This window comes from Eptesicus fuscus, chromosome 16 (assembly GCF_027574615.1).
Source record: "Eptesicus fuscus isolate TK198812 chromosome 16, DD_ASM_mEF_20220401, whole genome shotgun sequence".
NCBI classification, from domain to species: Eukaryota; Metazoa; Chordata; class Mammalia; order Chiroptera; family Vespertilionidae; genus Eptesicus; species Eptesicus fuscus.
The window spans coordinates 57,634,350-57,655,816 of NC_072488.1; the positions used below are offsets into that span (position 1 = coordinate 57,634,350).

The 21,467-nt window shown below is 46.2% G+C and overlaps 1 protein-coding gene across 1 annotated transcript in view; it reads right to left on the reverse strand.

The window, feature by feature from the left end:
- Positions 1 to 21,467, reverse strand: part of ACOXL (acyl-CoA oxidase like) — a 190,815-nt gene that overhangs the window by 56,989 nt on the left and 112,359 nt on the right. Inside the window, 3 exon segments of the mRNA XM_054727940.1 lie at positions 14,235 to 14,378; positions 14,469 to 14,527; positions 20,531 to 20,647. Of these exon segments, the coding sequence (XP_054583915.1) occupies positions 14,235 to 14,378; positions 14,469 to 14,527; positions 20,531 to 20,647 (320 nt within the window).

The following is a 21,467-nucleotide window of genomic DNA, read 5'->3' on the forward strand; positions in this document are numbered from 1 at the left end:
AGACACAAAAAGAAATAGAAAGCCTGAGTAGCTATAACCACTCAAAAAAAAGAATCAGTTATTCAAAATGTTCCCAGAAAGAAAAAATGAGCCTTAGATGGCTTCACAGGTACTTGTACAAATAGCAAAGGAACAGATCCTTTAATTTTGTACAAACTCTTCGAGAGAATAGAAAAAGGAGCACCCCACCCCCAATGATCAAATGAGGGTGGTATAACTTTGATATGCAAATTAGACAAGGGCAGTACCAGGAAGGAATAACACAGTCAACCTCACTTATGATTGCAGATGGAAAAATCCTAAATGAGCATTAGCAGACAGAATCAACAGTGTATTAAACACACACACTCACACACACACCTCCTCATAAACTAAGGGTAGAACAGACCTTTCTTAACATGATAAAGAATGTATGGAAAATACCCACCCCAAATAGCATCCTCAACAGTGAAACAGTGAGCACATGGCCATTAAGGCCAAGAATAAAATCAAGTGCCTGCTACGAGCCACTTCTTTCAACCACTGTGCTCGAGGTCCTTGCCACTTCAATAATATGACAACGAAATAAATATGAGTAATTGTAAGGGAAGAAACAAGCTATCATTTTCATAGATGATATGATTATCTTCACAAAAAATGCAAAAGAACTACAAACAGATTATCAGAATTGTTTTGTGCCCATCCGGCATTGCTCAGTGGTTGAGTGTCGACCTATGAACCAGGAGGTCATAGTTCGATTCCCGATCAGGGCACATGCCCAAGTTGTGGGCTCAATCCTCAGTGTGGGGCATGCAGGAGGCAGCCGATTAATGATTCTCTCTCATCATTGATGTTTCTATCTCTCTCTCCCTCTCCCTTCCTCTCTGAAATCAATTTAAAAAAATTGTTTTGAGAGTTTAACAAGCTTGCTGGATACAAGAGCAATATATAAAAGTCAACTCCATGTCTATACACCAGTTACAAAAGATTGTTAGAAACTGCTTTAAAATCTATCACATTTACTGCAGTAGATGTCTGCTCAGCTCCCATTCTCTGAGAACTGTCTCTATCTACATGAGGAGGGAATTAGCAGGCGTGTTCGTGATACGTGACCCCATTTCCTAACCAAAGATGACAAAGTCAGGAAGGACTCAACTCCAACTGAGCTGGGATGCAGCACCAGACCTGCGAGATCCATCTCAGTGCAGCTGAAATGGAGAAGCTACAGACTGCACAGCTGAAGGGCAGCCTCAAATGCAGCAGAGCAAGGAGAGTGGGTAGACACCAGAGAGGCAGAGGCTGAGACCGTGGGAACCAAGGCACCAGAGCCGAGCCACCCGGACACCAGATCCATCCCCAGTTCCTGGCCCTGGGAGCTCTGGACTCCCTCTCTCCCGTAGCATGTATTCATTCTCCTTTCCTGCTTGAGCAAATATGAAAGGGGTCTCTTGTATCCAAACAAATCTTAGCAAGATGATCAAATGCAGAAGACAACTTGGGAAGCTTCATTTCCCCCTCCTATTTCCTTGATGTGATGGGATGAAGCATGAATCATCATAAAGGAGGGAAAAAGAGAATACAGTAGATTCAAAATTTGGCAAGTTGGCCCAGGATAAATGCCAGCTCTAGCCATTATTCTCTTATATGCCTGGATGCTATCCATTCTATAACAAAATTTATAATCACCTTCTTTACGCCCTAAGAAGTTTGGGCTGACTGAGCTCTTCAAAGGAATGTTGCCAATAAAAATGGATTTTCCTTGGGTCATTTAGGTAATCACTCTTTTCTTTATCAGTGATGAGGGTCAGTTTTACTGCCCAATGCTCTCCCACTCTAATTTGCCTGACAAGATAAGACCTACTAATTAATGTAAGACACAAATAACACATGTGGATTTTCTCACTGTGAGAAGCTCTTTTCCAGTGATTACAGGTTCACAGCAAAACACAGAGGCTTGCTAAAAAAGCATGGATTATGTTCAAGGAGAGTTAAGTGTAGAACATTGATGAACTCGGGATCCAAAAGCAAAGTTATCACCCTTCTGCCCCCAAAACAAGCAAGGGAGAAGGGCCTTGGACTTGCAAGATCTGAAGTAGACCCCAGCCTCCACCTTTTACTAGACCCAAAGAAATAGCCTCTCATCTCTGGTCTTAGTTCTGCCGTCCGTGGGAAAACCATGAGGATAATAATTCCACTCACTGGACTACTAGAGGACTGAAGGTGGCCACATCTACACAGAGGTGATACTTTATCTATCAGAGGCTCACATGTCAGGAGGTCAAAAATGGAAACATCTTTTAAAAAAATAAGAGTCGATTTCTTTAATCTTAGAGCAAGGCTCTTTCAAAGATGAGAAATAATTTATCATCATGAAGCGATTTCCATTGTGCTGTCTTTCTACATCCCTATAACCAACAGGTGATTGTCTGTGTAATGTTCAGAAGGTGGCAGCAAAGATGAGATTCCTAGAATTTAGTCCAGAGCCCCAGAATATTGGGATTCTTCTTGAAGACCTCCACTCTACCCAGAGAACAGAGCCTCTGATCCATGAAATACAAAGGGAAGGAGTCACTAAGAGACCTGTTAGTGCCCTTGAAAGATCAGGTTGAGGCTGAGCCAAGGGTCTAGCTGATAAAATCATGTTAACCACTGAGAAGGCTCTTTCTCTGGGGGTCAATACTTGAACCCCAACCAAGCTCTTCTCAGAATAGTTGCCAGATCCGACCTTGGGCCCTTTCAGAGTAGGGGCTATACCTGAACTCCTTCTTCTCTACTACACAGTTACTTGGTGTTAGAGTGAAGCCCATCTTGTCCCTCCCCTGCCCACATACGCAATCCTAGCCATGACATTCAAACTTAGAACTGACCCTCCACCAGCATCGCTGGCTGCACAAGGTCCAGGCACCAGCCAGGATTTTTCTTGGCTGTTTCTTCTTAAGAAATTGGATGGGGAGCCAAGTAGTCTCTGCCATGTTAGATCCAAGTCAGGCTGACCTACTTATCTGCTTTGAGAGATACAGGTCCAGAGGATTGCTGTGGAAGACTGTTATCCCAGGCAATAGTAAATCTGCAGCGTCCAGGATGGAGGGGTGAGCCTCCAACTGTCCTTGGACCAGCCCGCCTGCCTACAGGACTTCATGTCCAGAAGAGCTCCCACTCCTCCTCCGGGCTGGGCTCACTCACTTTGCTCTTGGATGCCTGAGCCTCATGCTTCTCCTTCTGGCTCTTCCGTGATCCCAGCACTCTTAGCTGCTTGCATTCGCATTCCCTCTGCCCCTACTCCTCTTCGTCACCCCAGGGAACCAGGAGTATGTGTGAGAGCCAACAGTAGGAGCAGGACCCCCGGGAGGGGAGTCAGGGCTTGAGCTTCAGCACAGGGACCTCATGTCACCTCTGTCGGATCCCAGAGTTCTGCTTTGCTTATTTTGGGCCTTGGCTCTGTTCCAGAAAGTGGTCGATGCCAGATGAATGAGGTGGGGCTGAACCTCCCCAGGGAATTTAGTCTTGGACCAATCAACTAAATAACCAGGGAGGGGGGGTGTGGGGGTGGGGAGTGGGGGCAAGGGCTGGCCATCACACTCTTATTTTAATTTACAAACACTTGTAATTGCTTTAGTGCTCTCTTATGCAACCTTTACAATATAAGCCTCCAGCCATTGTCCAGCTGGATCACGTTTCCAAACAGCTCACAGCAGCTCTGCATCCAACATGAAAGGATCGGTCAGCACGTGCTTGCTGATAACCTTATCATCAGGCTGGGCTGGAGCTCTCTGAGACCTTATCCTGCTCCAATTCTGTACAGATCTTTCTTCATTCTGCTCTGGCCAGGGTTGCTCTTCCACGTGGGATTCTGGAACAACACAGTGGAGAGGAGAGGAGCAGCTGGGGGCTGAGAGGAGCAGGCTCTCAAGGGGGGCCCAATGGAAGGGCCCCAAATCCTGCCGTGGAAACCAATCCTGAGGCCAGTGATCTCCGGAGTGGTGTCTTCCAGTGTTGACGTCCAGGGGCCAACGTGCAGGCACAGCCCCTGGCCAAGGACACCCATGTACAGGTGACACTCACAAGCCAAGGGATGCTCTGTGAATAAAGGATTTGGCTGTGCAAGGCCAAGTCCAGCACCTGGGGCTTCAGTTACAGCCCCACCCCAGTGGCAGCGCAGGGAAACATGTGGCCAGTCCAGGCTCCAGCCTGTCTCTGTAGATCCTAATGCTTTGAAGTCAGATTTGCTGAGTCTGTGACTTGCTTCCATGGTCCAAGGCCACACCCTGAAGAGCCCCAACCAGGCAGCTCCCACATGTGTCTAATGGGTCATGGTGGAAGAGGGGAGAGGAGCAGGGGAGAGAGCTGGGGTCCTTCACTGTATAGGGCATACATCAGAGATATTGTGGGTTTGGTTCCAGATCATCACAATAAAGCAAATATGGCAATAAAGCGAATCACATGCATAATTTGGTTTCACAGTGCATATAAAAGTTATGTTTACACTCTCCTGTAATCTATTAAGTATGCAATAGCATGATGTCTAAAAAATGTACATACCTTAATTAAAAATTCCTTTATTACTAAAAATGCTAACCATCATCTGACCTTCAGAGAGTTGTAGTCTTTTTGCCTCAAGGTTGATGAAAATGCAGTACCTGCAAAGTGCAATAAAGCAAAGAGCAACAAAAGCACGTGTGCCTGTAATCACACCCAGGAAAAGAGAAGAGGATGAGTCAAGCATTTACTGAGCACCTACTATGTGCTAGAATTTCAGAGATAAGGACACGGAGGCTCCCAGGGTGAGGTCTAAGGTCACAGAGCTCTGGCAGGGAAATCCCACCCCCATGGGCGCCCCCACCTCTCAGAATGCCCCTCTCCACAACACAGCCGTCAGAGGCAGAGATGCAATCTGGATTCTGCATCCTCTCTCTGATGACTGTAGGAAATTCAATCTGGGTGTGTTGGATGAGGAGGAGAGGCAATGTGCAAATACAGTTAATATCAATGATTGATGCCATCACGCCATAAAGAAGGAAGGAGGGAAGCGGGGAGAAGCAGCAGAGCCTGAAGAGCTCCGGCTCAGTGTTTCCACATGGGCAGGTGAAGGGTTTGCATCATGTCTGATGAGGCCGGTGGGGTTCTCACTTACACACTGAGACTTAGAAGCCAACATGCAGGTCGCGTGTGAGCACGAAGCCCTGGCCACTGGGAACGACGCGGCTGCAGGCCAGGAGCTGGCTCTGCTTCCAGCTCCTGTTCCAGTCCCTCCCTGACTCACAGAGAGTCTGGGTGAGTAGTTTAATCACACTCCCCTCATTTCCCTGCAGCACAGGGAAAGAGCCGGGATCACCTCACAGGTCTGAGAGGGAAAGGAGGGTCTGGTCCTCCAGCCAGCCTCCACCATCACGGAAAGAGACGGTTTAGCACTTACTTCTGGGCACCTGCAAACGGGCTCAGGAGGGGGGTGACCTGCCCCAGGTCGCACAGCTGCAAAGTGATGGGTTAAATTCAAACCATACTCATCCCACTGAAATGAACCCAGCTATTTTCTGGAGCCTAAGTGCACAGACTCTGGGTTCAAAGACTGGCTTGATCGCTTTGTAGCTGCTTCACCTTGGACAAGTTCTTTCATCTCTCTCTCTCTCTGGCCTCAGTTTCCTCCTGTGTAAAGTTAGTCTAATCTATAATAATAAAAGTGTAATATGCTAATTAGACCAGACATCCTTCTGGACCACCTTCAGGACAAAGCCGCGGCAGCGGGGGCCAAAGCAGAGGCAGCCACTGCAGCAGTGCGGGCCGAGCCCCTTGCACGAATTTCATGCATTGGGCCTCTAGTAAAAGTATAACAAACTCATTAAACTTGAGAATTACCTAAGTTACTATGGGTAAAGCATTTATCAAGGTGCCTATCCTATATAATAATGCATAGTATATAAGTTGTCCCCTCGACCTGGAGTTCATCCTGGAGTTCGACCAGGGGACGGGGCCAGCCAGGGGAAGGGAGGGAGGCCTTGGCCAGTGGCAGGCAGCAGTTGCTAGGGACCCTACCAGTGCACAAATTTCGTGCACTGGGCCTCTAGTGTGTATAAGAAGTGCTTAAAGACTATTAACAAAAACAAAGGAAAAGCAAAGAGGCCCCACAGGGCCTGGGTCCTGGGCCATGCACACTGAGTCTCACATGGGAAAGGCTACCCATTCATCACCAGGGATAATCATCTGGAAGGGCAGGTCTGGAGTACCCCATGGAGGGCAGTACCTCATCTTTGGTGAGCCTCCTAACAGTGAGAGGCTTGTTAGGCTGAAGTAGGACCTGTATGCATATGCTGGGTGTGATGGGGTCAGATTTGTCCAGTGATATCTCCCCATTCCACAGAGCGGAGTTCAGGCTTGCTGCCTTGGAGCTCCCCCAGGCACCCTAGTGTGATTTCCTGAATCCTCTTCTGGGCATAGCCCACCCTATCAACATGGACTCTAGGGTCAGACAAAGTAGGCTTCCCACCCCTGGAAAACCGTACAACTGCTCTGAGCCTCAGTTTCCTCATCTGCAAAGTGGGGATAACCAAAGTAGCCGCCTCAGAGGATTGTTCCTGGTTTTAGGATCATTGTGTCCTATTGATGAATCAGCCCCTTTGTCACTATTAAATGACCTTATTTATCCCTGGTGATATTCTTTGTTTGAAATCTACTTTATTTAATATTAACAGTCACTCCAACTTTCTTCTGGTGTTAGCATGGTATATCTTTTTCCATTCTTTAACTTTTAAACTATTTATTTGTTTTTATATTTGAAGTGTATTTCTTGAGTCTTGCTTTTTTATCCAATCTGACAGTCTCTATCTTTTAATTGAGCTATTTGAATTTAATGTGTTTATTAATATATTTGGGCTTGCATCTACCATCTGGCTATTTGTGTTCTATTTCAACAATCTCTTCATTTTCTCATATTTATTCTTTTCCTGCCTCTCTTTGTGATAATTCCACTAGAGGCCCAATGCATAAAATTCATGCAAGGGGCTCAGCCTTCGCAGCCCTGGCTGGCCCTCGCAGCCCCTCGCAGCCTCTGCCAGCCCTTACAGCCCGGCTTCATCTGGAAGGTCATCTGGATGGTTGTCTGGAAGGATGTCCGGACAGTCATTCTGCTGTTCGATCTAATTAGCATATTAGCTCTTTATTATATAAAATTTTAATAACTTTGTTGTTTTATTAGCTATAGCTTTGTTTTATTACTTTAGTGTTTTATTACTTTATTACTTTGTTTTATTACTAATCTCCAACTTATAGTCTACTTTAAGGTAATATTATAGTTCACCTATAGTGTGAGAACCTTACAATAGTACATGCTCCTTTTCTCCCCAGTCCCCTCTTCTGACCTTTATGATATTGTCATACATTTTACTTTTATGTTATATTTTTATGTTAACCTCACACTACATTGTTATAACTTTTGTTTAAACAGTCCATTATTTTTAAAGAGAGTTAAATACTAAAAAAAAAAAAAAACAAAAAAAAAAACAACCCACACACACACACACACACACACACACAAAAAACACACTCTTATATGTTGACCCATATTTTGGAGCATTAAATTCCTTTATGTAGATCCATATTTCTATCTGGTATTATTTTCTTCTGCTTGAAGATTTCCTTTGATATTTCTTATAGTTAAGGCTGTTGGTTATAAGTCCTTTCAACTTTTGCATGAACATGTCTTTATTATACTTTGTTTCCTGAAACATAACTTGGTTGAGTATAGAATTTCAGATTGATTTTTTTTTGTATTTTGGTTCCACTGTCTTCTTGCTTGCATTTTTCCAATGAGAAATCTGCTATCATCCTATATCTGTTCTTATACATAACACTAGGGGCCCAGTGCATGAATTCATGCACCTTGAAAGGAACTGTGGGCCACGAGGCTGTGGCGGGCACAGGGGCGGGTCTTGGCCCATCCTCTGTGCCCCCGCCCAGCCCCTTTTGCCACTACCACCCGGTCCCATGTCTGCCAGCAGCTCCACGCCCAAGCGCTGATGGCACTGGCCCAGCTCGCACCCGCTGATGGCGCAAAGCGATTGGGGCCAGTGCCAGCAGTGGGTGCAAGAGGCAGTTGCTGGCCCTGATCACCCTTCAGGAGCAGGGGGAGGTGGAGAAGCCCTGAGGGGCGATCAGGGCCAGCAGCCGCTGCTCACACCCACTGATAGCACCAAGCGATAGGGGCCGGTGCTGGGTGTCAGCAGTGGGTGCAAGTGGGGCCGGCGCCAGGAGCAGGTGTGAGCACTGGGTGGGACCGCAGCGCAAGGGAGCAAAAAATTTTCAGTAACCACCAGAAGCTTGCCTCAATGACAGCGACCAGCACCCTGCCTTGGCCTGGCACCCCTGCTCACCTGTTCCACCATCCCGCAGCAGCCTACATCTGCCATGTTACACGCACACCCCCTGGTGGTCAGCGCACATCATAACAACCAGTTGTTCAGCTGTTCCACTGTTTGGTCTATTTGCATATTAGCATTTTATTATATAGGATTCCCCCACCCCATTTAGCTCTAAGTCTTACATTATTTAAATCCTGTGTGAGCACCAGCTACTGTTCTTTCTGATCCTTTCAGGTGACTCTTTCCTCATACATATGTAGCAATCAGCACTCAGCTGAACATTTAAAGGGAGCTTGCTGAGATCTCCAAGTTCTCTCTTGTCCAGACAAGTTCTCTCTTGTTTCTCTTCTGTTAGGTCATCTATCCTGTAAATCCTAGATGCTTTGGTCTCCTTGGATGCTCAAGTCTTCAAATCATGAAGTTTGCTATGCTTTGCCTCAGTTCCCCCTCCCAAGGCACAGCCTGGAGACCCTCTCGGGCAGTAAATGGGGCAATTATAGGGCTCGTCTGGTTTATTTCCTCTGTCTCAGAGAGCACTGTCCTTCAATGCCTGAGGTCCAGTGTCTTGCAAACTGTTCAGTACAATATATGAACTACATGCGTGTGTGTGCGCGCACACACACACACACACACAATCTAGTGTCCTTTTTACTTTTTGTTTCAGTCAGAAGGGTACACCTACTGCATGTTACTTGTACCTGGCTAGAAGCAGAAGTCCCCTATTGCTTATCTGATGGAATCTTAGGGCCTCCCAGTTCCATGCCCAGTATGCAGTGTGCCCCCTCCTCTAGCTCTTAGAACAGGGACATGTACCTTGTCCACTGCTCCACAGAGAGAGAGGACTTAGTTAACAAGGACTCTTAATCAGCAGTCATTAGGAAATGATGTGTTTGCATGAATAATAAGTTCCAACCAGTATTGTTCATTTGATAATCTGATTTTAGGGGGGAAAAGTCTTTTTTTTTTGTGTGTGTGTGTGGTATAAAATCTAATTTGTCCCAGGTTGTAATGCACAAAAAGTAAAGTTGAAAAGGTACATAGGGTTGAAAAAAGTTTGAGCTTGGAAATAAAGGGGTTAAAAGACAAAAATATGATTTAATTCTATAGTTTCACTTCTGTGTGTACTCTGCATTCATCTTCTTCACTGCTAAGTAACTAAATGTCACTCTTGCAACATTCAGCCTGTCACCCATAGAAAGCAGTCATGGCCACGGCTTCTGTAGAAATAGCAGGCCTCAGATTTTCTCCTGGTTTCCTGACACAACGTGATGTTATTAACATCTACCACCGCCCCGGTGGGGTGGCTCAGTTGGTTGGAACATCATCTTATACACCAAAAGGTTTCGGGTTCAATTCCCAGGCAGGGCACATACCTAGGCTGCAGGTTCGTCACTGGGTCAGGGTGCATACAGGAGACAACTGTCTGATGTTTCTCTTCTCTCTCGCTCTCGCTCTCTCCCTCCCCCCACCTCCCTCTCTAAAATGAATTTAGAAAACATCCTCCAGTGAGGATTTTAAAAATTAAATTAAATTTAAAAAATATTAAAGCATGTTTTTTAAAAAAAATCTACCAAGTGCTACATTGAAATGTAGGGAGAAAGTACCTCAGAATCCAAAGATTTCCACAGAGGAATTTAAGAGCAACTCTTTCCTCACACACATGCAGCAATCAACTCCCTGCTGAACATGTGTGGGAGCATGAACTCCGCCTGGACCTCACCCTGCTATCCAGTGGCCCTATCCAGGCATGCTGTCCTCACTGCCCAGCACCACCAGGGCAAAAATGACCCCTCCACCCGCCATGTTGCAGACAGACCTACTGTGCACCCACTCTCCCAAGATCCACAATCAGCCAAGCGGACAGGAAGAGCCAGTCATTCTTTGTAAGTGTCAGTGCTTAGGGGACACTGAAAGACCTTTATTTCTTTCTTTCCCATTTCCAAACACATAACCTGAAGTCCCAAAGGGCCAAATTAGTAACCTTCCAGTGAAAACTGAACTGTCTGAGATCTAGGTCTCAGCAGAAGCCACCCACAGCCTGAACTGGAAAGTGTACCCCCTGAAACCCCAGCTTCTTTCTATCATCCTGGATGCTCTCTGATGACCTGCAGCTCTCTGCTTCCGTCTGATCACTGAGTCTGGGCTGTGTTTTAAAAATAACAGTTTAATAAAATGAAATCAGTTTAATGCATCACGACTAGCTTTTCTTAAAATGATATAAAATGAAAAGAAAATACTAGAGCACAGCTCAGCGGTGAGGTAAGCACTGACTGCTTCAGGAGATTTCTCTCTTTGATGTTGTGTATGTAGGTTTGAATATACAGGGTAGTCATGAAAAGGGTACCTTTTACTTTGGGTCAAGGTCTAGAGTTGATCAATGTCATTGATCCCACAACTATTAAGATTCGTGTTTAACGCCTGGTGGGAGTGGAAATGGGTATAACTTTTGTTGACAATACAAACATTGTCTAAATACCTGATCTCAAGGAAACAATCACAGCTAGGAAAAAATAGGTACTAATCAACTGGTTGAATAAATTTGGCACATCTACGTGGTAAATGGCACCAGCCATTATAACTGCACTGCAAAGGAGTAACCATAGCAACTCTTAGGTGAGAAGGGAGTTATGGAATTTTAAACACAAATACACACACTGCAGAGAAGAATGCGATGTAAGTGATGCAATAAGCACAGGAAGGGTGTTTGTGGATATATTTACTTTCCTCTTTGTGTTTGTCTGTCTTTTCAAAAACCTCTACAATGGATACACATTACTTTTGAAGTTGGTAAAAACAGGACAATAAACTTTACTGAGGAGCTGCTCCCCGCAGTGCGTGCCCACTTTAGCAATGGCGGCAAACACTGAAGTCGGCAGTCGGGAGAAGCAGGGTTTCATGGGGTTGTGTGTTTAGAGCACAGGTGAAAACCAGGTGCCGGATATACTCATATCTTGACAAGCTGTACGATGATTTCCATCCCAGCCCATGCCTATCCTGGTGTCCCTAGATGGGCCACATTTTCCCACGCCTCATCTTGCGTGCAGATGTCCCCTCCCTGCAGGTCCTCCAACATACACCTGGAGGCTCCTGCTCACCTTTAGTTGGTAAAGTGACATTGTTTGGGGACCCCTCCCCAGACCTCAGAGTCCACCCAGCCCAGCTGCCACATCTGCCGGTCTCTGCACCACATGAGACAGTGGTGTTTTTCTCTCCGAACACCCAGGGTGGGCACATCACAGAGATGTTGGTGGCCCCGTGCTGGGTGTACATGGAAGCATTTTATGCTCATGGTCTCATATGACTTAGCCCTCACAGTCTCTACAGAGGAAGTCTTATCCCCATTTATCCATGGGAAAACCCAGGTGTACAGAGGAAGTAACTTGTCCAAGGTCACACTGGTGGTTGCAGCTCCAAGGACAGTAAATGTGTTGAAATATGTCTAAAAGATGCATAAGCCATGCAAAGAGGTGGCTTTCCGTGTCGTCTCAGCAGCCCTCAGACTCCAGTCCACACGCCCGCACCCCTGGAGACCTGCCTGAAGACGACTAGTGTATGGAAATCCAAACTGACAACAATGAGGAGATGCTCATGCTTGCCTCTCAGCAAATTTCTGCCTCCACCAACAGCCTGGCAGTACGTGTTGATGGACACGAGGGTGGGGAGGGGAAGGGAGGAACAGTGTCTGGTTTGTCTGCAACATGGTGGGTGGAGGGGTCATTTCTGCCCTGGTGGTGCTGGGCAGTGAGGACAGCATGCCTGGATAGGGCCACTGGATAGCAGGTGAGGGCCAGCTGTTTAAGGCAGGCCCACTAGGGCTCAGCATTGGAGGGGGAACAGCCTCTCAGAATGGAGCAGGGGGCTGGGTCTGAGGATGGAGGGCATGCAGGACAGAAGGAGGGCAGAGGCCTCTGTGCAGGGAGGGTCTGATGCCGGGGCAAGGAGACCACTTGACGCACCAGCCCATGAAGGTGTGAAAGGAAATGAGCCACGGGAGGGAGACTAGAAGACTCAAAGACAACAGTGGCTTTGAGCAGACCCTTGGGTTGAGTGACCTGCCACAGGCCTCAGTATCTGAGTCTGCCCAGCACCCCCAGCAGTGCCCTCACTTTCCCCTGTGGGGGCTGCCCTGCCTAAGGGTCCCTCCAGGTCTTACCTTCCAGCTGCCGGCCTAACCCTTCTTGCTGTACCAGGAACCCCTGAACTGTTCCCAGGTCCTACCAAGTCCTGTTTGAGGGGCAGCCTCCCTGCAGCTGTAGGTGGAAATGGGCCCCTGGCAGGGCTCTGACAGGTCAGGGGACTAGGGATGGTCATAGGGAGTCACTGTGCCTGGCCTCCTCATGGGGCCTCAGACCATCCCCATGCCTGCTGTCACTTTCTTCTCCATTCTTCTCCTCCATGTAGACACCACACAATATCTCAGAGGAGAAAAGCAAGCATGTCCATCACCACCACCATCACCATCACCACCACCACCATCATCACCACCATCACCATCACCACCACCACCATCATCACCACCACTTCCACCACCACCATCACCACCACCATCATTACCACCACCTTCATCACCACCACCACCATCATCACCACCACACCACCACCATCATCATCATCACCACCACCACCTTCATCACCACCACCACCATCATCACCACCATCACCACCATCACCACCACCACCATCACCACCACCACCATCATCACCACCATTACCACCATCACCACCATCACCACCACCACCATCACCATCATCACCACCATCATCACCACCACCATCACCACCATCACCACCATCACCACCATTACCACCATCACCACCATCACCACCATTACCACCATCACCATCATCACCACCATTACCACCATCACCATCATCACCACCGCCACTATCACCACCATCACCACCGCCACTATCACCACCATCACCACCATCACCACCACCACCATCATCACCACCACCACCACCATCATCACCACCACCACCACCATGGACACGATCACATGCATGACTGACCACAGCCCCCATTCACGTGTACTCCTTTACTAAGCCTCCTTCAGAGAAATGCTGGTTCTCAGATGAGAGAGCACAGGAGGTGCTCATTCTCACGGCCATCGTTCACGTGGGGGAAACCCTGGGGCCCTGCCTGTATGAAGGCCCAGCCCGCTCACCTCGCCCTCCCTGGGCCTGGCTCTGATGCAGAGGCAGGGAGTCCCCTCTCCAGACACTCATCCCCCCTTTCCCTTACTACAACTGCCCTTGACCTCCTCTTGACCCCTTCTCATTGAGGCTAAAACTCTTCATCCATCACCTCAGGTTCAGAATTGCTGTTTGAGGCAAATAATCAGCCAAGTGCAGGATTAAACTCAGGCCAAAGGTCCTGCTCTCCACTGGGAGGCAACGTCTGAAGGCCCAGGAAGCAGTGCCGCCCCAGGGTTGCAGACACAGGGTTGCCTCTGGGGCTGAACCACAGCTGCCACCACGGCTGACTCCAATAGTCCTGCCATATGACCAAGTCACAGGTCGACAGCCCACACCTGCCTGTCCTGCCCTCAGAGACCATCCTGGGGCCCCTTCTCACCAGCTCTGGGCCCCACAAAGTGCAGAGATTCCCCTGCCTCCCACCGGTGTCTCTGCTCTCAGGGTGGTGGGAACAGGGCACAGGTCCCTGCTAGTCTCAGTCCCCCCAAATCCCCAAAGATTCATACGGGATTTCTCACCCCTGGTGCCCCTCACCACATAGCCCAGTCTGAGGCCGAGGTCTGGGGACACACCAAGCCGTCTAAATGCGAGGCACGTCACCTGCCTCCTTCCCAGGCTAGAAACTCCTGGGTCAGCTCCTGCTCTCTCCCACGGGCCTAAAACACTGGAGCAGAGATTTGCTCACCTGACCTCATTGGCTCTTACCCATCCTGTTACCAAGTTCAATGGCATTTACACAGGTCACAGCACCGCCCAGCAGCGGAGTAGCCAGCAGAAGCAGGGCTCCCCTCCCTCTGGACCCACAGGTGTGATAAGGGTAAGAGGGGTACAGGGGGGGATCACTGGGGCCTGTGGAGGCAGAGGGAGTGGGGGGTCAGGAACCTGGCCTGATGCCGACCAGCTACTGTAAACCCCCAGACAAGGCAGTGCCAGCTGCACGCAGCAGGGTCCAGGCCCGACTCAGCAGCACTGTGTCTGTCCAGGCCTGGCCAGCCGGGCTGCAGACACAACAAACAGAAACAGGGGTGGAAACAGGCCGGTAGTCACAGCCCCACCCTGAGATTTAACAAGCAAGCGGGTGTTGGGCAGCGGAGAGGTACCAGTTTCATTAACCTATTTCCTCATCTGCTGAGGGAGAGGGAGCAGGGTCAGGGAACTAGAGAGACACGGGAAAGCCAGAGGCGTCCAGAAATGCCAGCTTCTCCTAGGCTTGTTTGGGGACATGGACAACTCTCCCCCGACTGGGACACTTCTTCCCGGGACCCCCTCCCACCAGGGGGCACAGAAGGAAAGCAGGAAGGTGAAGGAGGACAGAGCTGTGATGGGGACTCAGGGACCATAGGGCACAGGGAGCCGCAAGCCAAGGAAATCTGAAAGGTCTGGCCATGAGCCTGCAGGGGTGAGGGCGAGGCTCTGACTGTCCTGCTCAGTGCTGTCACCTGCACAGCCATGCTCAGGGCTCAGGGTTATTAATTAATTCATTTCCATTCATCACTTCTCGTTTCTGCCTTTGAAACCTAAAGCTAGAACATGACCCCTCACTATGTCTCCAATGTTGGCATTTGGGGAGTGTCTCCCTAAAATCAAGAAAAACTTTCATTTTTAGTATGAGTGGCAATACACCTCTTAAAAATCAAGATATATTGTTTGCCCTGGCCGTTTGGCTCCGTGGATAGAGCGGCAGCCTGCAGACTAAAAGGCCCCAGGTTTTATTCCAGCCAAGGGCACGTGCCTTGGCTGCAGGCTGGATCTCCAGCCTTGGCTGGGGTGCGTGCAGGAGGCAACCAATCAATACGTCTCTCTCACATCGATGTTTCTCTCTGTCTCTCCCTCTCCTTTCCACTCTCTCTAAAAATCAATGGAAAAATATCCTCGGGTGAGGATTAACAAAAACAAAATAAATAAAAAACGATATAAGTTTAAATCCAGCTAAACAATAAAAATGGAGATGAAGAAAAAGGAAACATGATGCGCAGGACACATTATGTTCCATATAAGGACATGTGTGTATACACATGTAGGATATATGCCACTCTCTGTTATGTGGTCTAGTCACCCTTTGTGTCATGGGCTTGTAAACAGTGTGAAAAGACTGCAGGGATCCTTGATGAATGGAATTCCACCGAGGGGACGGGCACCTCTCACTCAGGAGATTGGACATCGCATAAGGAAGGAACAGAGAGCCTGAAGCTGGATCCATGAATGTTATCCCAGTTGAAGCAAAGAGAAAAAAGATAGGGGAAAAACCATCACTTCCATGACTAGTAGACAATATGAAGCAATTTAACATCTGCATAATTAGAGACCCAGAGGAAAGGGAAGAAAGAATGGGTAGGAAAAAAAAAAACATTTAAAGAAATAATGGCTAAATTTATTTCCAAATTTGATTTAAAACCTCAACCCACACATCCCAGAGGCTCAACAAACAACACAAACACACAAAACCACGAAACCACACCTAGGCCAGTATAATCAAACTCTGAGAAACCAAAGAAAATCTTAAGAGCAGCTGGAGTGGGAATATAAGGAAACAGCCAGAGATACGATGGCTGTTCTCTCATGAGAATCAAGGAATCAAGCATCTTTAAAGTGCTCAAAGAAAAATAAAACTATCAACCCAGAATTCTGTATCTATTGGCAATGTTTTTAGAGAAAAGAGAGAAATAAAGACTTTCTCAAAAAAACAAAAACTGGAAAGAATCTACTGTTAGTGGACCTATTCTACAAAAAAATGTTAAAAGTTCAGGCCGTACAAATATAGTATCAGTTAGAAACTTAGATATGCACAAAGAAATTAACAATGTTAGAAATGATATAAATAAAATGACATTTGATTGTTGTTATTTTTAATTGATCTAAAACATAACTATGTAAAAAAAGAGTAGCAATGTGTTTATAGCATATTTAGAAGTAAATTATATGAAAACAGTAACAGAAAAAAGGATGGGAGGGAGGAATTGGAAATACAATGTTTGTGATCCTTACACCACATGGGGAGCAGTATAATATTATTTGAAGGTAATCTCTGATTCACTAAGATTTATACTGTAAATCCCAGGTCAACAGTTAAAATGTTTTGAAAAGAAGCATGAGTAATAGATCAATTAAAAAGATAAAATGGAATAATTAACAATGTTCAATTAACCCAAGAGCAGACAGGAAAAAAGAAACAAAAATAGGGAAAATAAAAATCAGCTAACAATATGGATTTTAATCCAAAAATATCAAATATCACTTTAAATGTCATTGGTCTAACCATACCAGTTAAATGTTAGAGATTTTCAAGTTAGATAAAAAGCCAAGACCCAACTGTATATTGTTTTCCAAGAAACCCACTTAAAAATATAGGTAAGTTAAAAATAAAAATATGAAGGACGATGCACCATGAAAACACTAAACAAAAGAAACCTGGAGGACCTGTATTAATACCACAAAATAGGCTTCAGGGCAAGGAATAGTTTCAGGGATTTAAAGCAAAATTACATAACAGAAGAGTCAATTCTCCATAAAGTCATAGCAATCCTGCACATGGATGTATCTAAAAAAAAAGACTCAAAATACTGAGGCAAGAACTGAAATAGACAAATTAGAATGCCAACCCTCTTCTCTTGGTCATTAACGGAGCATGTAGGCAGAAAATCAGCAAGGAGTATAATCAATCAACTTAACCTAACAGACATTTATAGGACTATCCTCCCACCTGTAACAGATCACACTTTCTTCTCAATGTGTGCCTGTGTGTGCGTGTGTGCGTGCGTGTGTGCGTGGTGTGTTTCCTTGGCCATACATTTAAAAGAACAGAATTCATGTAGAGAATGTTCTTGGGCCATGACTTCTAAATAACCAAAGCAGTCAAAACAGATGTCTCAAGGAAAATTGCTTCGAGAGACATTTTAATGTGCGATGATTAGATTAGGCTGAAGAAAAGAAAAACTATACCCCAACAGTGTCATCTAGTTGGTAATGTTTTTCTCACAGTGGTACAGATTCGCAATTCTGAAACTAGTTTACATGCATACTCTGATCAAACAAGAAGACCTATTGTAGCCTGGTGACTATTTTTATAACTGGCAATTTGTAAAAATAGTCACTGGGCTACAATAGGTTTTCTTGTCTGACCACAGTATGCATGTAAATTAAAGTACAACAGAGGGAATATAGTCAATAATATCTTAATAACTACATATGGTGTCAGGTGGGTACTAGACTGACCAGGAGGTCACTTCATAAGGTATATAAATGTCTAATCACTATGGACACCACACCTGAAACTAAACAATGCCTGTATGTCAACTCTAACTGAAAAAGTTTTTAATTTTAAAAAACACATTGAACACAATACATAAGAAAATGTAGTGTAAATACTGAGAGTCAGCTTTCTCAGTCAGAGACAGACGTTACAAATGAGGAAAAGGAAACATGCTGGAATAAATCATGTGGTGCTGGACTGGGGTCAGAGGGCTCAGTATGAACTCATTTGTAAAATGTTGCTACATATACTGATGGACATACATTTCCCAGCCTCGTCCTCTGAGCGGGACTAGACCAGCAACCCTCCAGCTGTAGCCAGCGCCCCAGCACACAGACCTCTGGCTCTGAACATCATTCTCCAATAAAAGGAACCAGAAGTTCTGGGGCTGGGACAGGAAAAAGGAGAAATGCACGACCCTGGAGCATCTTAATGAATTAAGGAAGTGCTTTAAAAAAAGTAATCATTTCTAAAGGATATAGCAGTGAGCTCAGTGGGAAAAATAATTTCCATCACTCATTGATGTCTGCTAAGGGCAAGGAACGAAAAGTGGCGGTGTGGACACACACACACACACACACACACACACGTCAGGTGTTTGACAACTTTGCCCTGAGCAATGCTGTAAGGTGTTCCTCTCCACATCTGTGTGTGACTTACTTAGTAGTCCAGCTTATGTCCTGTCTTTGTGACCATGTTTTGCCAGAATACTAATGAACACGTGGTATGCTAACTTAACAGAATTGCCTTACTTGATACTTTATTAGAATATCCAGGCTGTCTGGTCACTAAACTATTTGTGAGAAATGGGGACCAGCCTTGAGTTTCCCATAAGAAATTGGTGCTTTGTGTGAACGAAAGGGGCCACATGCTAACCTGACAAGCTCAGGGGAGGCCTGCATGGCGCTTACAAACTCAGAGACCTAAAGTAACCACAAAGGGTGGTCTGAAATCAGACTTTAACTAAAAGCAATTATGGTGGGTAGTTACGTCCCAGGCTGATATCTTCACTGACAAGGTCAACCTTTACCTTAACTGAGCCTGTCTTTTTGTATCTATAATAACTTACACTTGAAGTGTCTGGGTAACTTGTAACTTCCCTTTTTCCAGACCTCTTGGAACACAACCTAATGTGCTGGGTGCCAGGACAGATAACACAAATTCCTTCATTATTATCATTATGTTAATTGTTCCTGCACCCACCTAAGTATGTGTCTATCATTTTACCTTTTATCCAATCCCAGGGGTTTCCTTGATTTGCTTTCTCCTGAATCTCTAGTTTATCACCAATGAATTTCATGTAACCCATCTACATCCCTTCCTTTGATTACAATGTATAAATATAGGTATAGCTCGCCATTCTCCGGAGCATTATCCCAATCCATAGACATTCTGCTTCCTGGCAATTGTCAACAGATTGGCTCAAATAAACTCACAAAAAATTCTTTACAGGTTTGAATGTTTTTATGTTAACATTCAACTAGGGTGTGAGAACAATAAAGTACAGCATATCATTTAAAAAGTGTTAACAAACCTGCATGCACTGGCTAGGTGTTTTTTGCCATATCATTAATAAAAGAATTCAGGTAAAAAATAATCTTAAAAATATTAAGCTTAAGACGAAGCGTGCTTGTCCACAACCAAGGGAGTTTATACAGCGTTTGAGACCTAAACAGGTTTGGCAGAAGTTGGACAAAAGGATCAAGAGATAAAAGACGATATGGGAGTCAACATAAAAGAGCTCCCAAGGCCAAAGCTGGAACAATCATAGCAACTAAACAAATAAGATAAAGAGGAGAGGGAGAACTTCAGTCAAAATTCAACATCTCCGATAAAAATGTTCAGCCAACTAGGATCAGAAGGGAACTTCCTCACCGTAACAGAAGGCGCCCACAAGACCCTGCAGTGAGTCTCACACTAGAGGGGGAAATACTGAATGTTTTTCCTCTAAATCAGGAAAAGAGGCCTGTCCACTCTCACCACTGCAAGTCAGTATCGTAGTGGAGGTTGTCAGCCAGCCCAGCCCGGAAGGGAGCCGTCTGAACCTGGTACCTTCGGGATTCCACGGAGACTTTATCATGTACGCACGATCCATCATCCACTCCATTTCCAGCTCCTCTCTGCAGGATGGGGGTGGGGCTGAAGATCCCACGTTTCTAATGATGGCTTGGTCTTTCTGGTGACCAGCCCCCATCCAGAAGCCCACCCAGAGTCACCTTGCCAGAATAAAAGATGCTCTTATCGCCCAGAATATCCCAAGAGTTTCAGGAGCTCTGTGTCAGAACTGGAATGGGCAGCCCCCAGTGTCTGATCTTCAGCATGCAGTGATGACCCACAGCTGCCCAGGTCTGAGCAGGAATGATGAAGGCCTGGGTGAACCTACAGTGCTGTTACTGCTGTTTGTTACAGCCGGGCTCCCCTGCTCCCGACATATTCATACACTTTGATCTATTTTTGAAAACTTCACTGTAAATTAGAACCTTTACCAGAGGAGAGAAATTGTAAGTGTCTGGCTCTGTTTCTCTTAGAAACTCTGGAGAAAAGCTGGTCCAAGTCTCCTCAAATTCTCGGTGATCCCAGTCATCTGGGCACAGATGGCCAGATGTGAGCACCACTTGTAACTCGAGGGCCAGGTTAACCACAGACTCTTTCACGCTCGCAGTGAGAAAGTGAAGCTCCTGCCTCTCCTCTCAGCCCTATGAGTGCCAGAGCCTCAATTCACCTGAGAAAGCAAACCCCGAGGGCATCTCACCTGCTGGTGAAGGTCAGGGCCAAGGTCGTGGCCAGGTGAGGCATCAGCAGAAGGGTCTGCGTTTGGTGCTCAATGATCTTGACCTCTTCCTTCTCTTTGGGCCCAAACTGCCTCCAGCTAGAGAGAATCAAATAAACACAGGTTTACCCAAGTCCAATAGGCAGCTTCGTTCCCAGAGCCGAAAGGACCAAGTGGCCTTTCAGATCGAAGCCATTATAACACTTCAGAAAACAGAATACAAGTCTCTGACAATGTGGGTAAAACAATCAGGAATTAAAAAGTTCCTGAATACAGTGAAACAAAGCTTTCCTGCCCTTCTGGAAATTACCCTTCCCGCGTGGAGTATTTTTAAAGCAGCATGTCTATTTAGTACACAGAGTAATTTACTCCTTAACATTTACATGGCATTTCACAGTTCCAAGTGTCCCACGATCATTAATTATTCAGCTTTACTGTTAGTGACATAATTAGTAGGATGGGAGCAGACTCCTAGACCATATTTCAAAAGGACATTCTCTACAGGAAGGCAATGCTCATTCTGGCGCTCCTGTCAGACTCACAGGCGGTCATGCCGTTCAGCCCACTCAGGGCCGCTCAGCTCCACAGAGAAGGTGCTCTCCACATCTAGCCTGGGATCCTGTGCTGCATTTTGCTCTGAGGCAGTTGTGTCTGTGGACAAAAGGGGCCACATGCTAACCTGACCAGCTCAGGGAAGGCCTGCACAGCAGTCTTGCAGACTCAGAGACCCAAAGTAACCACAAAGGATGGTCTGAAATTAAACTTTAACTAAAAGCAGTGATGGTGGGTAGTCACCTCCAGGCTGGTATCTTCACTGACAAGGTCAACCTTTACCTTAACTGAGCCTATGTGTCTTTTTGCATCTACGTATAATAACAGACCCTTTGAAATGTCTGGGTAACTTGTAACTTCCCTTTTT